Genomic DNA, 16,761 nt, shown 5'->3' with positions numbered 1-16,761 from the left:
TAATTAAGAGGGATTTTTTAAGCTAAAGTGATTTTGTCAGATTACTAAATAGCTTTCCATTGAATGTGCCACAATTAACCACCAGGAAGGACAGTTTTCTCTTAAAACCTCTATAAACATACTGCATTTTCTTCCAATCATTTTTTAAGTATATATATGTTCATGATTTTTTTTGTTTTATGAATTTATGATAACACTAAACATAATTTTGCATTTTGACTCTTTCATATATTAGCATTTTCTATGTTTTCTCTAGTTGAAATCATGATTTTTCATGTCTATATAACATTAAATCATATTGTTGCATCATGATTTATTTAAACAAAGCTCTATTTGGCATGTGGCTTTGGCATACGTTTTTCTTTCTCCCTCCCTCCCTCCCTCTCTTTCTCTACCAAAAATAATTTATTGTGTTTAAATCCTTGTTGTAGCCCTAATACTTTCCTTTAGTAAATTCCTAGGATCATCATTACAAGAACAAAAGGCATTACTATCTTTTAAGACTATCGGATGGAGATAAATATTAGGAAGAAGATTAAAGCGGATAGGGCAGAAGAGTGGGCAGGGAAGGGAGGCTGCTTAGGAAAAAGGACTAGTAGGCAAGATCTCTCTGAGGAGGGAACATTTGATCAGAGACTTGAATGAAAAGTGAGATTGAGCCATGAGGGTGCTTATGGGAAAGGCCTTCCAGGCAAAGGAATCAGCAAGTGTTAAGGCCCTGAGGTGGGTGGAGGTTTGCTTTGAGCTTTCTAGGACAGGAAGGAGTCCAGGAGGGCTGGAACAGAGGGAGCAGGGATTACTTGGGGGCATCTGAGTTGGAGAACTGATTGGGGGGCCAGACTGAGAAGGACTTTGTTAGCCTTGGTAAGGATTTGCGATTTCATTCTAAGTGAGACTCAAGACCATTGAAGGATTTTGAGCCAGAAAGTGACATGATCTGATTCCTTCGTGGAGAATCAACTGTGGAGGCAAGAATAAAAGCAGCTTACAGCCCAGGTAGTTAGAGGCAGTTGCTCAGATACCAGAAAGGGATAATGGTAGAGTAGCAATCACAGAAACGCCCCATACTCTGCAAGTTCAGTAAAAAACAAACCACAAAAATAAAAACTGTGTGTGTGTGTGTGTGTGTGTGTGTGTGTGTGTGTGTGTGTGTGTGTGTGTGTAGAATTTTAATCTTTGGTATTTTGATAGAAAAAACTTCATTATATTAACTTTCTTATGAGTGGTGTAGGATATTTATTCAGTTGTTTAATTGCCACATGTCCCTTTTCTTCATCTTTATGCTGTATTATCAAGGATGGAGTTCTATCATTAGTGTACGAGAGCTTGAGCTCTTAGATTATGATTCCTCGGATCATCATATTTTCCCCCTTTTATCTGCCACATTTGTAGCAAATATTTTCCTAGTTTGTTGGTTTAATTTTGTGTATGGTTTATTCTTATATAAGTTTTCAATTTGAAGCCAAACCTCTACTTGATGATGGTGGTTTTGATTTCTTCTGAGCTGAAGTTCCTCCAGGAAAGCTTTCTTTGATTTCCAGGTGCTGGGACTCTTTTGGTTTCGGTCTCCAGAGCTCTTTCTGGCTGTTTACTCAGTAGAGATCATTGACTTCTGGGTCAGAACTGCCTGACTTTACCGACCAACTGTTTGTGGGGAACTGTGGTAAAGAAGAGCTAGGTGGTCTTCCAAGACCTAGGTGGGGACATAGGGAACAGCTTTCTAGGTATCACAAATAGCCAGAGGAAGGGAATGAACAATCGGAAAACCGGGCAATTTACATGCAGAATTTCTGAACCAGGAGAGGGGAGTAGAACAGAAGCTCCCCAGACCGACTTTAAGCAGACCAGCTTGTTCTTTCCAGTGACATAGTTGTGATGGTGATGATTTAAAAAAATCCATCCCTGTTGGCCTTACAACAAGCATTTCATCCCAGATATCAGTGACAGTGTGACTCCCAGCTCTCGTTTTCTTGTTGCGATGTGGATTGACTTCTTTATTTCCACCTTACCCATTAACTCTAAGATCCATGAAAGGAGAGGCTATGCGGGTGGGTTTCGTGTATCTAGCTTCACCCAACTCTCCAGACCCCCTCTGATAGCCAGTGTGTGTTTGAATATTCATCCGTGAAGAAGTGAATTACTATAAAATATGCAGTGTCAGTGGGGAACGGAGGGTATTTTTTCACAGACTGGGGGTCAGATGTGTTTTAAAATCCCTTCCACTGTCCTGCTTTGTTAAACAGAGCAGTGCTTTGGGGATTAGGGGGTCATCATTAGTGCCTGTGCCTCCTCCAGCCTGGGACGTGGTGACCCCTTCAGCAGCTGCCAGGAACTCTTGGTGGTCAGGTTTACTTCTTTACTTCATGGGCCCTGAACCACATTCCTTTTTCTCCTCTTCCTGATATGTAAAAGCAGTTCTCAGATCTCTTCTTTTGGCTTTTTTGTGTCACCTTATTTTCCAAAATTGACCTCTTGGGGGGTACCTTTTGGATGGTGATGTTTTTGGTACTCTGAACTCTTGTTTAATGGGGTAAATTTCATCATAGAGACCAACAAATCCTTATAAAACCAAATTGTACAACAGATATCACTTGTTTATTAGCAAATTAGAATTCCTTAAATTTAATTCCTTAATTCCCAAATTCCTTAAATTTAAACAGGAATGAGGCATCTTATTCCAAAGCCAGCTTTCAATCATCTGCATCCCCCAATGCATTTGCTACTGTGTGGTGTCTCTTTGGTGTAGTCACTGCTATTGCTTTCTGTGTTACATTATGGTTTTGATGTGTCTGTTAATTTTCTGTGTATAATATACTCTGATACCTAGAGCTAAATGGTTATTGTCAAACAAGATGCATCTAGCGCTACCAAGATGGCACTAGAGAGTGGAGATGTTGTTTAGATACAGAAGCAGAGGACACAATGGGAAGGCAGGCAGTTAGTTCAGGGGTGAAATTGGCCTGCTTTGTAAAATAGGGGCACTAAGGGTGGTGCACTCCATCTGGGGAGAAGGTGAGGATCTAGGGAACAGAAGGTTCCATCTCTGTCTTCTCCAGGTATCCAAGGAAAGTGACGTTTGGACCAAGGGTAGGATCAGAGCAGAACTGGAAAGAGGAAAATAGGTTCTCTGAGAGCAAACTAGAGAAAATAAATCAGTGATGGGACTAGCTTGTGCCCAGAGAATGTTAGAAGTCTGCTCCTCCAGAGGAGAAGCTGGGCCTTAAATGTGCCGGGCATCTAACCCAGCCTAAATGTCTGTTGGATCACTGAAGGAGTTACATAATTGATCACCAGAGAAATGTAACTCCAAGACTAGAGAACACTGAGATTTGGATTTTACTCCCTATGATTGCCCAAATCTGTATTGTATTGGCCTTTATACATTATCACACCTTTTTAAAAAAATTTTTTTAAATATTTATTTTAGAAAGAGAGTGCGAGCAGGGGGAGAGGTTGGGGGGAAGTGGGGGAGCAGACTACCCCACTGAGCACAGAGCCCCGAGGCAGGGCTCAGTTCCAGGACCCTGTGAGCTTGACCTGAGCTGAAACCAAGAGTTGGATGCTAAACCAACTGAGCCACCCAGGCGCCCCATCACACCTTTCTTAAAATGTGTTTAAATGCAAACATTGACCTGAAACCTTGTCTGACAACATAAATATCCTCTCAGCACAAAGTTCTGCGTATATGTTATGTTGACTTTCTGAGCTCCATATTAGACTTGTCATGGAAACAGGTGTCATCATCAGAGTTGCAATAAAATGAAATATAACAAAATGACCTAATTGTAGTCCCCTCTTTTCTCTCTTCCACTGCCTTTTTAAAAAATGGGTCAAAGTCAGTACATATTTGTGTTCTTTTCCTGCCTCCAGTTTATTAACTCGAGTGAACACTGATTCATTTCCTGAATATGCCAAATTGGCTAAATAAAAGGGATGAGATATGGAAAAATCATTCAGTTCATTTCCTGAATATGCCACATTGGCTAAATAAAAAGGGTGGGATATGGAAAAATCATTGCTGTTACTCTATATGTTAGGAATGTCTCTCTCCCCCACACCAGAACTACTCACCTAGCAATTCCAGAAAAGAGTTCTTTTTCTTTTTAATGACCAGTAGATGTTCCTGTCTTCTTATAGGTGGAATGGCTGAAAAATGAGGAGCCCATTGACTCCGAGCAAGACGAGAACATTGACACCAGGGCTGACCACAACCTCATCATCCGCCAGGCACGGCTCTCGGACTCAGGCAATTACACCTGCATGGCAGCCAACATCGTGGCCAAGAGGAGGAGCCTGTCAGCCACAGTGGTGGTTTATGGTAAGACCAGCCCAAAGGCCAGGAATGGATAGGGAGGATGGAAAGCGGAGAAGTAGAGGGATGCGTATTACATTACAACTTTAGTTGTTTAGAGCTGAAAGGACTTTAGGGGTCATTCACTACTGTGCTGTCTCCTGCCTCTCCCATTTGGTGGGGGGAGAACACGTGCCTACTACCACTGATGTGTTTGCTCTTCCCTCCCATACCGGACTTCCATGAGATAGGGACATTTCTGATCCCTCTTTTAAAAAGAATTTTAAAAGTCGTTCATTTTCTCCCATTTTCTCTCTCTTTTAATATTTGAAAAGAAGCAAAGTGGGCACCTTCTGCCTCCCACCCTCCCAAATCCAACATCCACCCCCATCCTCCCCAGACCTGCTCTGGGCACTTCCTCTCCTGGCATAAGAAATCCACCAGAAACAAACATTACTATTTTCTGAATATCTCAGGTATCCTGTAGAAGAACTTCCCAGCTATTTAAATAAAGGCCTTCCCTTCCACAGCAGAAGAGCCCTGGGATTTATTTTTGAAGCACTTAAAGTAATAGAAATTCAAATGCTGATATTTTCTTCCTGTACTCTGGATTTTCAAGTGCTTTAGAGATGTGTGGATGACTTCTTCCTGTTTTTCATAATTTCCCACAGAGGAAATTCTCTGGGTCCCTATCCTATCAGATGAGTAGACTGAGGGACAGAGGTGAGGGGAGCCCCACTGTTGCCTCATGATGGAGCAGCCAGTGTGGGTCCGCAGGGTCTCTTGGTCCCTGGATGCCGAACTCACAACACCCGGCGCAGTGGCTTGCACATAGTAGGCAATCAGTAAAAACCTCTCTCCTTTCTTTCTCCCCTCCCCACTTCTCTCTCTCAGTGAATGGAGGCTGGTCTTCCTGGACAGAGTGGTCAGCCTGCAATGTTCGCTGTGGTAGAGGATGGCAGAAACGTTCCCGGACCTGCACCAACCCAGCTCCTCTCAATGGTGGGGCCTTTTGTGAGGGAATGTCAGTGCAGAAAATAACCTGCACTTCTCTTTGTCCTGGTGAGATATGTGTAGATTCCCTTTTCCCTTCTGACCCACCAATACTAGTAAGCTGGTGGGAAACAGTGAATAGAACCTTCCTTCCCAAAGTTATTCTCTCCCATCTTCTCACAATGCAGCCTTTGTCCAAAATGCTAGTGTGGACCTCACTAGGGTAGCAAGAACATGGGTGAGATACCTCCCTTTGGGAGTAAATATATATATTCAATATTTACATGATCCTGGACACTCACCATCAAGAAGCCAAAGGCTTTGAAGTATTTCTATATTATCCGGGTCTGATTGGGCTAAACCCTCCCTTCTCTCCTTGGGTTCTCCCATCTGGTGGTACTTACTTGAACAATAACAGGGTTGGAGTTGTCCGTGAGCACAAAGCAGGTAGCAAAAATTTGACCCTTTTCCATCCAATCAACTCACCTTCTCAGCTTTGTATTTGTTTCCAATACATTTGGCACAGATGATACAGTATCACAGCAGTTTCTATTTTACATGTGGTCTGTGTTTGCCTTCCTTTCTGAATAGAGGCTTCGTTGACCAAATATGGCTCTTATAAGCTCTTTCTGGTTCATCTCTTATTGGCTCTAACCCAATTTCTACAATGAGGAATAGATGAGATGGAAGATGACTTTCTTTATGGAAAGCATATCCTCCCACTGAGAAATAAATGGATCCTGGGTCTCACATGCATTATACAACATTAACTCCAAGGACACTGGACTCGAGCCTCGGGTCTTTAAAATTTCAGATCTAGTTCTGCTCAGAGCTAAGCTGAGCCTCTCACCAGCAGCTTATTCTTGGAGTTTCATTTTAAACTCATATTCGGTAAACATTTATTGAGTGCTTACTATGTGCAAGATATTTGTATACATGTAATGTCATTTAACTCTGTGTTGTGAGTTTTATTAGCCCCCAGTTGACAGAAATAGTAAACTAAGGCTAAGGGATTGCCCAGGAGCCAATATGTGAACACAACCAAGACAGGTTGTTGGACATTTTGCTTCAAGTTCAGTATTTTTTATGTTACTCTCTTCTTGACTAATTGCTCTAGATTAAAAATTGCACAATCTATCTTAACCCACATACGCGTGGTTGGACTATTCCTAGGAGGTAATGGGACAATTGCCTCCAACAGCTCCCATAATCTCTAGGGTCAAGTTTTAGTGGAATTAAAATCAGTTTGTTCATTTCTACATAGAGCAGCAATCTGTGATCCACGAAATTCTATTTATGTAAGCCCTGGTATCTTGGGGTTTGACTGACCTGTTTTACTTTAATACTATCAATATATATAGGTTTAACTTCTTATTGTTTAGGGCTTTTAGGGCTTAAAGATAGTTCATTCTACTCTCTGTTCTAAACTGTCAACCCCCAAGGAACTGGTAGTTACCCCCACATACTTTATCCATCTAAGATGCACCTGGGCATGCAAGACTGGGAAAGAATGGGTAATGACATTATTAGCCACCCCAAGGGCATCGATCATGCAAATGCTTGCCTAAATTCAGTAACTGGTCTCCTCCCGAAATAGCCAGAGAATTACACCACTGCTTCTGTTAGCCTCTGTCTTTAGGAAAGAAACCATGGAGAGAAGATAAACAGAAATTATTTTGTTTTTTGTTTTTTTTTGTGGTAGTGGTGATTTCTTTAAAATCTAGCTATAAGAACAACAGTAGTCCTGGGGTGAGTCTCCTGACATCTGCCTGCTTCGTTCTAATGGTGGTTCCTTTTGTTTCCCTTGAAGTGGATGGGAGCTGGGAAGTGTGGAGCGAATGGTCAGTCTGCAGTCCAGAGTGCGAGCATTTGCGGATTCGGGAGTGCACGGCCCCACCCCCAAGGAATGGGGGCAAGTTCTGTGAAGGGCTAAGCCAGGAATCTGAAAACTGTACAGATGGTCTCTGCATTCTAGGTAACACCTTCTGTTTCACATTTTCAGTGTTTGTCCACAACATGAAAAGAAACGTCGTGACCATTCATTTGCTTGAACACGTTAGCAGGAAGTGAAATCGTTCTCCAAGAGCAAAAAGAAAATGAGTGAGAAGAGTAAAAAAGTAGTCAAATACATTTTTAGTAGCGATGGGGTCATTTTAAATATTGTATCACTGTAACTTCCATAAAGGTGCATACTTATTAATCTAACCAATAACGTTTTAAGAGAGCTGATTTAAGAAAGTGGTTAACATTGCTTTTTAGCTTAGCAGTTCTTTTCTTTTGCTAGCCCCCATTTTAAATTTGGTGACATTCTGTTACTGATCACCATATGCTTTTATTTCTGCCAAGAATTTCACAGTACTATAAAGCATTTATTATTCTATATATATATTTTATAAATTTTGTATTTTATTATACGCAAACAATCATGGAACACTACATCAAAAACTAATGATGTAATGTATGGTGGTTAACATAACATAATAAAAGATAAAGTAAATATATATATATATACATATATATATATATTTTACTATACTTATATTTTAATAATTTCCCGAGACCATGGCTCTGTGGCAAGGGACATGTGTTGTGACTGTTACCTTACAAATGGGGAGGGGGGAATGACGCTTGAGATGGGTGGTTTTGTATCAAAATACAATGTTCAGTTCAAAACTCCCAAGCCTCTGCTTTATTCCTGAGGTTATACTATTACCATCTCCAGGTGACAGTCTGCCTGGGTAAGAAAGTATGGGAAGATCAAAGCATCACATAGACAGGTTTTAAATTGGTGCTGTCCCTTACTAGCTTTGTGACCTGGACAGGTCACCTAACTGCTTAATTCCTCTGACTATGTAAGTACCAAAACTTGGTTATTGGCAAGACTAAATGATAAAAGAATATATGTGAGTATTTCATGGCACAGAGTAGGTGCTCAGTAAATACTTAATCCCTTCCTCACTTGCCTACTCAGATGAGTGAAGGTATATTGATTTTGCTTAGGTCCTTAAGAAACAGGAGATTCAGGACACACTTATTCTCTAGAACTAAGTAGCCTTCCTGGACAATAGCCAGCAAAAAATAATATAGCTCAATAGTTTGTCATCTTTTCAGGAATATGTGTCGCTTTTTATTTGGGAAAATGACAGTATGAAGGGAATGCCTAAGTTGGATTTACTTTTCTGCATCGGTATGTTTGGGTAGCCTTCAGAGCAAGGATATTCAAACATGCTGTTGTATTTTCACAATAAATCTAGATGCTTAAAACATTAGTTAAAATGATTAATACTTTGAAATGACCACTTATTGATGCCCATAGTGCCTTTATTTTCTCAATCCAAGTACTGAAGGCCCCACACATGTCAGATTCACCCTCTCTAGTACTCCAACCATTGGCCTTCCTCCAAATGCCTTCTGTCTTCCAAAATGTAAGGAAACTTAACACAAACTCAGGAGCAAGAAGTTTAAGGAAATGTGTTTTTGACTACCCTTGACTACCACCATATTTTCTGAAATAGACCTTTGAGGTCTATTTTCTTTTTTAAACACAGAGCCATATATTTTGATACAGTTAGGACTGTGAATCTCAGCTGTCTTCTGAAGAACCACTGACAATATAAATCTTTGGCTACTGGCTGAATTTTAGATAATCATAGTAGTAATCCTCTCTATCAACCATCGATGAGACTTGCAGCGGGGGGAGAATCTATGGCCAAAACTTAGTCTTAAGAGGCACTGCTGGAAGCAGACAGACAATGGTTAGCCCTTAAGGGAAGAAAGAATTGTCAAACATGCGCATATTATTTATTCACGCTTGTATTGTGGTACATAGGCATTTGTCATTTGAGTAAGAGTTCTCTTTAGGGCTGAAAGGAATTACCAGTCCTGAAAGTGTACTGGTCAGCCTAGACCTCAAGTCTCAAATCTGAGAACTGTATTAAGGGGTGTGTGTGTGTGTGTGTGTGTGTGTGTGTGTGTGTTTTATTATATATATATATATATATATACACATATGTGTGTGTATGTGTATAAACATATATATAATTATATATAAATTATAAGGAAATTTCTCATGTGATTATAAAAGCCAGCAAGTCCAAAATCTTTAGAGGCAAATGTCTCACTTCAAAGACAGGCAGAAAAATTCTCTTACTCAGGGGATGGTTATGCCTTAAACTGTGCTTGGATGAGGCCCACCCACATCATGGAGGGCAGTCTGCTTTTCTCAGTCTGCCAATTTAAATGTTGGCCTCATCTGAAAACACTCTCACAGCATGATTTTCAACCCAATACTTGGGCAGCTGATGGCACAGTCAGGTTGACCCATAAATTTAATCACCACAGATACGTACGTACTTGTGAAGTTCCAAAGCTTCGTTCTTTCCCTAGAGCAGGTCATGGCCATAGTTCAGGCGGTTGCTTGAAGCAGTTCGTTCGTTTACTGAGTGAACCTCTCTGTGGACATTGGCCATGTATGGTTTCAGTCACGTGTGTAATTTAGTGGGTTTTCAGTTTCCGTTTTCCTGTAGTGGAAATAAAATCTATAGGAAGACAAGGAAGTTTGGAATATGTCTGGCATTGGAGCTAAGATCTCTGTGAAATCCCTCCGTGAGTTTAAAATGCTGTGTGAGCCTTTTCCCTCTATTCGTTCCTCTCGTCTACTGAAGCATGGTTTTCTAGTGTCTTTTAGCCTCCGTTTTATGCATATTGAGATGTCAGTCAGATATGATCAGAGACTCTTGAAAAGCTTAGTCATTGCAGCCATCAAGGGAAAAAGAGTGAAGCATCTGAAATCATAGAGGTGCATAAGATCTATTTTTACATCAGTGGGCAAAGGGTGTGTTTGTAAGAGCCCAACACCAGAACATATTCTGCCTTTTAGACAGAGTGGCTACCATCTCTGCAGGAAGCAATGAACAGCAGTCTAGTTAAATGATGCCAACATCACCGCACGTGTCACTGGTAGTCTGCCAGAGTGCTCTTGGTAAAACTAGCTGTTTCAGCAATGAAGGCCGGGTTTGATTAAAATAGCACTGGGCAACAGCTTTGTGGAGCAGGAGCTTTGCAAAGGATCTAGGTCATGTTACAGTTGGGGAATCTCCTTCATTCTAAATTTTTCCTTTCATGCCAAACATAACCCTAAAGCAATTCCTCAGTTCCCGACTTTTCTTGGAGGCTTAACAATGGCACTGTTTGACTCTTGGATGACCTACAGTTCTTAGATTTTATTTAGCTTTCAACAGAGTACCTGGATTTCCTTGGTTGTCCCTGAGGGCTGCATTTCTCCTAGAGATGGAGCTGCCAGCTCTGAATGATCGCTTTAATATTTGGGTGTGATTGTTGCTTGGTCAGGTGTGACTGGCGCACAGAACCTTAGTGTTATGCTATCACAGATGGCCACATCTAAATGCTCTCCACCAGAAAATATATGCCCCAGGACTGGTGAGAGTAAGATCAGACAATCTTTGCCAAAAACAGTCCAATGATCCAAATTACAAGCTAAACTAAACATCCAATGCTTTTATGGTAGCACATTTCTCTTCCAGAAAGATAATTCTGTGGTATGACTGTCAGGAAGCTTTTCTAAGCTTAGCCACCAGCATCGGGTGGTTTTCTGACCAATGCCTTTCTACTTGCTGACCCTAGCGACTTCTGTGCTCTGAGGATCGCAGCCAGAGGTCAGTAACAGGTGCATACCTCATTGATGGGAACAGAAGGGTGAAATATGTGGGGTGTTTAGCTCGAACCTGAGGAATAAGAGAAGCTTGTTCCCTCTCTATTCTAGCAGATAGAAAACTAAGGGCTGTGGCTTGAGAAGATTAAATCAGTCTGCTTCAGAGGAGATTAGTACCTAGATGTGTCATGAGACTGAAGCCAGAGAAATGCCACAGGGGTCTGAAAGAGAGAGGAAATCTTTAAGGCTGAGCTACCTAATAGCTAATCCGACCTTCTTGTCAAGATGTGAGATAGGTCAGTTCAACATTGACAGTTCAGAAACCAAAATTGCAGTTGAATGCTGGTTTGTTTTCATTTCTGATGGGTATATTGATAAGAAAAGTTTGAATAGACAGTTTGGAAACAAAATCAAGGGTAAAGACATCTATACAATAGCAGGTTCAAATAAACATCCCCAAGCTATATCTAATAATCTAACTACATTGTCTATTGAATGATCTACTAAAATGACCTAAAGGAACCACCTGAAAAGGTGAGCCTGTAATCACATCAAAGTAAAGGCTGCCTTGGTAAGCATTTTCTCTTGGACCAGTCTGAGCTTCATTATTATCCATTACAGTAATTACCTGGGTCCCTTCCTGGTCTTTCCCAGGGCATGGAAGAAGAGAATTTTCATTCTGGGTTAGCTCAGTGCATCTAAAATAACTCTTTTTGCTAGTGGTTTATAGAATGCCTACTTTTTGCATATAGGATTACAAAGGGTAGGTTTCCCTTTACCAAAACAAAATTCATCCTTTCCTTTCTCCAGGCAAAAGAGTCCAGAATACCTACTTGACTCATTCCTAAACTTTGTGTTGGATAAGTTCCTATTTCAGAGCCAGCTGCACTGCACGATTGCTTCATTATAGCATAAACTCTACATAGCAAAAGGAAAATGGCGCCAGCAGGTTAACATGCCAGCACAGTGCATTCTTAAGTTGTCATGAAGTTTACTACTGCTTGCTAATTCTCCCAAGTAGTTTTAATATTAAAAACCCATTTCCATCCCATTTATAGTACATAGTGTGTTCTCCTTTTTACACAAAGATTTTTCCTAGAAATACCCAATAGCTGCCTTTCTGTATAACAATTGATTAATTCAGAGTTGCCTTCATGTATATTGCATAGCAGAAGTGGATATAATATTGCAGACCCACAGGAGTAGTAAGAATGTAGATTTGGACACATATGGTGTCATTAGCAGCTTAGCAACAATCTCTCCCCCATGCCCCAGTAAATACTTTCCCATTATGGGACCCAATAAGAAAGCCTGTGAATAACAAGCTTTAATGAGACAGAGTGGAGTGGCTCATGACTAAAGTTTCCATTGTGCTTAATTAAAAAAGAAAATAAAGCAGAGATATCTCAATACTCATGTGTTTTAGTGAAAGCAGTTTTTTAATTCTACAAGGCTAAAACTGTCATTTTTGTGTTGTGTCCTGAGTGGGATGGAGCATAAAAAGAATAAAGAATAAACCATATTCAACAAATTACCATAAAATCTCTCCCCTTTGTTATCCATCCATTATAGACTTCTCTACTTTTAGCCTTGTTAATAAAAAGATAAAGACATCTGATCGTTTTTCTAGCATAATCCTCCTTCCAAGTAAGGATTGGCTTTCATCCATTGGTCTGTGACGGATGTGTATTTTGTAAGTCATTAAAAATCTATGGCCCTTCTTATTAACTGGCTCTAAAACAGTTAAGATGCCTTTCCCCATCTAGGCCGTTTTTCTTCTGTCACCACCTTCTCTTTACTTCCTCATAGACCTGTGTGCTGCATATACATGGTCAAGACAGAGGAACCTAGGGAAGAATTTCTCTCTCAACTAATTGAAATCAAGGCAGTTATTGTGCCTGTCTCTCTCTTCCATCCTCCTTTTCCTGTTCCACGCCCCGCCCACATACTTCAATCTGTACTTATACTACGCTTCTATTCTTTTGGTGAAATTAGACAAAGTGCTGCACATGCTGCAGAAACACGATCTCTGAAAGATTGTTTATCTCAGGCACATCTTGTTAACTTTGTTCATTTTATGAGCAGAATTGAAATAAAACACCTCCACTGTAAATAGGAAGGACTTTAAAATTAAATTTGGGCAGCTGGAGAGCAGGATACATTACCTCCAGATCATATTACTTAGATTGGGGAAAAAAAAAACAAAAACAAGAAAAGTAAACAGATCTCCATGACAGTGTAAATAAGACAGCCCATTAGAAAACTTACAAACATTTCTTAAGGAAGTGAAATTTCAGCCACAGAACCAGAGAGTTGGTGGGAATGCACATCCGTAACAAAGTAAATAGAAATTTTTGTAGATGCCATACCCAAGAAGCACAGGAAAGGCAGCAGCATTGACCTGGGGCTGATAGTCGGAAGGTACAGAAGTTGAGCTCATGGGGGCCGGCCCGGGTTGGTAGATCTGGCATTCAGAGCAAAGGTTGAATCGCCTTCAAATGATCTTTGTGATTCTGAGTTGAAAGAGGTTAGTCTCTTTTTCAAAGATTGGAAATGGGCCTGAACCTTGGATTGAAAGAAATGAATGAACCGAGCCTATGAGATTTGAACATTTATCCCATAGGTGAAGAACAGGGTTGAAGAATCAGGGCTCTGGGGTCAGACTGCTTGAGTTTGAATTATAATTACAGTCCTATGAGCAAGTTTAATTTCTCTAAGCCTCAATTTACTTCTCTATAAAAGTTCAAATAGTGTCAGGGCACCTGGGTGGCTCAGTCAGTTAAGCGTCCAATTTTGGCTCAGGTTATGCTCTTGGGGTTGGGAGATCGAGCCTCGCATTGGGCTCCATGCTAAGTGAGGAGTGTGCTTGTCCCTCTCCCCTGACTGGCACGCTCGTTCGCTCTCTCTCAAATAAAATCTTTAAAAATATATATTAAATAATATATATATATTAAATAAAAGTTCTAATAGTGCCTATTAGAAAGGGTTCCTTTTGAGGACGAGATGAGCTAATCCCTGTAAGGCATTTAGCACCCACAGAAAGTGCTCCATTTGTGTAAATAATTATCATGTGTGTGTGTGTTCTAGTGAAGGGATTCCTGTGGCAGAAAAACTGTTTTCCTTGTTCTGCTAAATATTGACACTGTGACACTTTAGATATTTTCTTAAAACATTTCCTATCCGACGAATATCTAATGAAATAAATTGTACTTGTCATTAAAATCTATGAAATACAAATTGTGTTCTTTATACCAGCCAGTTCTAATTAATAGATGTTGGAAAATAGAGTTTAGGAATCATGATTTTTTTTTTTTTAAGATTTATTTGAGAGCGAGAGATACAGAACATGTGAGCAAGGGAAGGGGCAGAGCGAGAAGGAGAGAGAGAATCTCAAGCAGACTCCCAGCTGAGCGTGGAGCCTGTTGCAGGGCTCCATCCCAGGACCCGGAGCTCCTGACCTGAGCTGAAATCAAGAGTCGGGTGCTCTGCCGACTGAGCAACCCAGGGGCCCTGGAATCATGACTCTTAAACTCTGGTGTTAAACCAGAGATTGAGTATCCTTTTTCAGAACTTTCTAAGTAGCTGAACAAAGGGTTCTTGATCTTCCAGTCTTCCTTTGCAGGTGGGATTTGGTCCTGAGGAGGAGACAGGTGATTAATGAGGTCTAAACCAGTTCTAAAATCCTATGATTCTCACCACTAATTCAAAATCACTCAAGGGGAAGGCTGCAGAGAGATCCCCAGGTGAGAAAGTCAGTCCTCACAATACCAACTGGAGGATTATATAGGTTTCCTTCATGTTATAAAATACACATGTTCTGACCACCTCATCAGAAAATCAATTTTTATAAAGCAAGTCCTAATTTTTCCAACACAAATTCAAAAATTCTTTTTCTTTGGAAAAAAAATCCAGCATACACACTATGAGACTGTATATACAGATTCCAGAATTACCCATCTGTTGCCAGCCATTCTGGATTAGTATTTGTTACACATCTGGTACTTCCCCTATTCTACATTCCCACATCTCAAAATTAGCAATTTTGCCATATTTTTCCATATTTTAAAAAATATGCTTCATAGGTTTGGTTGTAACTATGGATATCCAAAGTCCTTTTTGGAAGTTTCCAAAAATTAGGCTTTCTGGCCTATAAAACAAACTCTTTCCATTTCATTAGTTGTGTGAATCCAGATTCTACATTTACAGTATATCTAATCAGGATTCAACAGTACACAACCCTGGGTAAGAAATATTAGTCTAGACTAGAGGAAGATTTAATGCTTGAGATCATAGAGTGGTCCAACTATAAAAGAAATGGCAAGAACCCAATCAAGGAAGTGATTTAAAACGGAGTAGAGAATTCAGTGCCCTCTGGGGTGTACTAACAAAGTGAATTAATAGAGAGGAAACCTCTTTGTGTTGATCCTACCTTTTCTTCTTAAATTACACATGCGTGTCTTCAAGATCACGGAGAAAGGTGGTACCTAAAATGAAGATATTAACATCATCAGCAGACATCCTCATCACCCTGACCTTCCCCTTTCTCCAGAGGAGCTTCAGTATTACAGTAAGAAAAGACCTGGCTTTGCGTTCATGTGTTTGGCAGAAGACAGTGTGAGTGTTCAGTGGAGTGGAAAATTGCCAACGATCATTGAGAAAGAGATCACGGGGTAGTGAAAGGGCTCAGAATCAGGAAGCAGGAGTCCTGGGTCTTCATTCAGTTGTTTCGTTAACTAACACGTGACCTTGAGCCGATCTCTCCGGATTCTGTGCCTTTCATCTGTATCTATTAAAAAGAGCAGGTTGGGCAAGATGATTTCTAGGTTTCATTCCACGTTAAAAACATGAAATTATTATAATTTTATATCCGAAATGTAGCTTACATATATACATATATATGTATATGAATGTATGTAGATTTCACAAGTAATTTTCAATAATTTATGGTTAATATATATGCATATAAAATATGAAAATATCACAGACATGTCTGTGCTTTCAGATACTTGTTTTTTTAGCCAGTTTTGAGGAGAAATTTTAATTTATTCGCACCTAAAATTAACCTTTCAGATGATTATTAAGCAGCATGAGGGAGGACAACTTTTAGATATGAAACAAAGGTAAAACCATAACACTCTCGCCTAGGAAATGAATCATCAAATCAGGCCTCTAGCTTTCTATTTCAATCCCTTCACTGAAAAGCCACAATATCCTAGGAATTCGTACAGACCATAGGGAATTTATGGACCCTGATGTTGTATTCAACAAAAACTTGTAGAAGTATTCGACAAATACTTACCGAGTACCTACTATGTTCCATTTACTGTTATAGGGACTGGGAATAGGTGGAAAACACAGATATAGACTCCACGTGCAAGTAGCTCAGTCTATAATGGTAGGTACATGTATGACTAGCATAGGGACTGATGAAGCTTAAAAAAATGTACAAGTTAGGATGCCTGGGTGGCTCAGTTGGTTAAGCGTCTGCCTTCGGCTCAGGTCATGACCCCAGAGTCCTGGGATGGAGCCCTGCACTGGGCTCCCTGTTCAGTGGGGAGTCTGCTTCTCCCTCTCCAGCTTCCCCTACTTGTGCTTGCTTGCTCTCTGTCAAAATAAATAAAATCTTTAAAAAAAAAAAAAAAGGTACAAGTCAAGGGTTCTTCACAATTTCTCTTTAAGCAATTTTTTTTAAGACAGGACTGATAAACTATGTCTATCAATTGTTAAGTGTTTTCTTAGCAATTGGTAAATAGTCATTAAACAACCACCCTCCTGAATCTCACCATCCCATCCATTCCCTACCCAG

At 40.2% G+C, this 16,761-nt stretch overlaps 1 protein-coding gene across 7 annotated transcripts in view; it reads left to right on the top strand.

The window, feature by feature from the left end:
• Positions 1 to 16,761, top strand: part of UNC5D (unc-5 netrin receptor D) — a 524,695-nt gene that overhangs the window by 419,840 nt on the left and 88,094 nt on the right. For 4 of the 7 annotated variants that reach the window (XM_027600319.2, XM_027600317.2, XM_027600318.2 and 1 more), the window contains exons 5-7: positions 4,138 to 4,318; positions 5,186 to 5,353; positions 7,095 to 7,259. In XM_027600319.2, coding sequence (XP_027456120.1) covers positions 4,138 to 4,318; positions 5,186 to 5,353; positions 7,095 to 7,259 — 514 coding nt within the window. The remainder of the gene's footprint in view (positions 1 to 4,137; positions 4,319 to 5,185; positions 5,354 to 7,094; positions 7,260 to 16,761) is intronic. The other 3 variants (XM_027600322.2, XM_027600321.2, XM_027600320.2) reach the window with 1 other exon arrangement.

This window comes from Zalophus californianus, chromosome 2, assembly GCF_009762305.2.
Source record: "Zalophus californianus isolate mZalCal1 chromosome 2, mZalCal1.pri.v2, whole genome shotgun sequence".
Classification (NCBI taxonomy): Eukaryota; Metazoa; Chordata; class Mammalia; order Carnivora; family Otariidae; genus Zalophus; species Zalophus californianus.
Note: the sequence above shows the minus strand (reverse complement) of the source record. Positions and strands in the feature narration are given on the sequence as shown.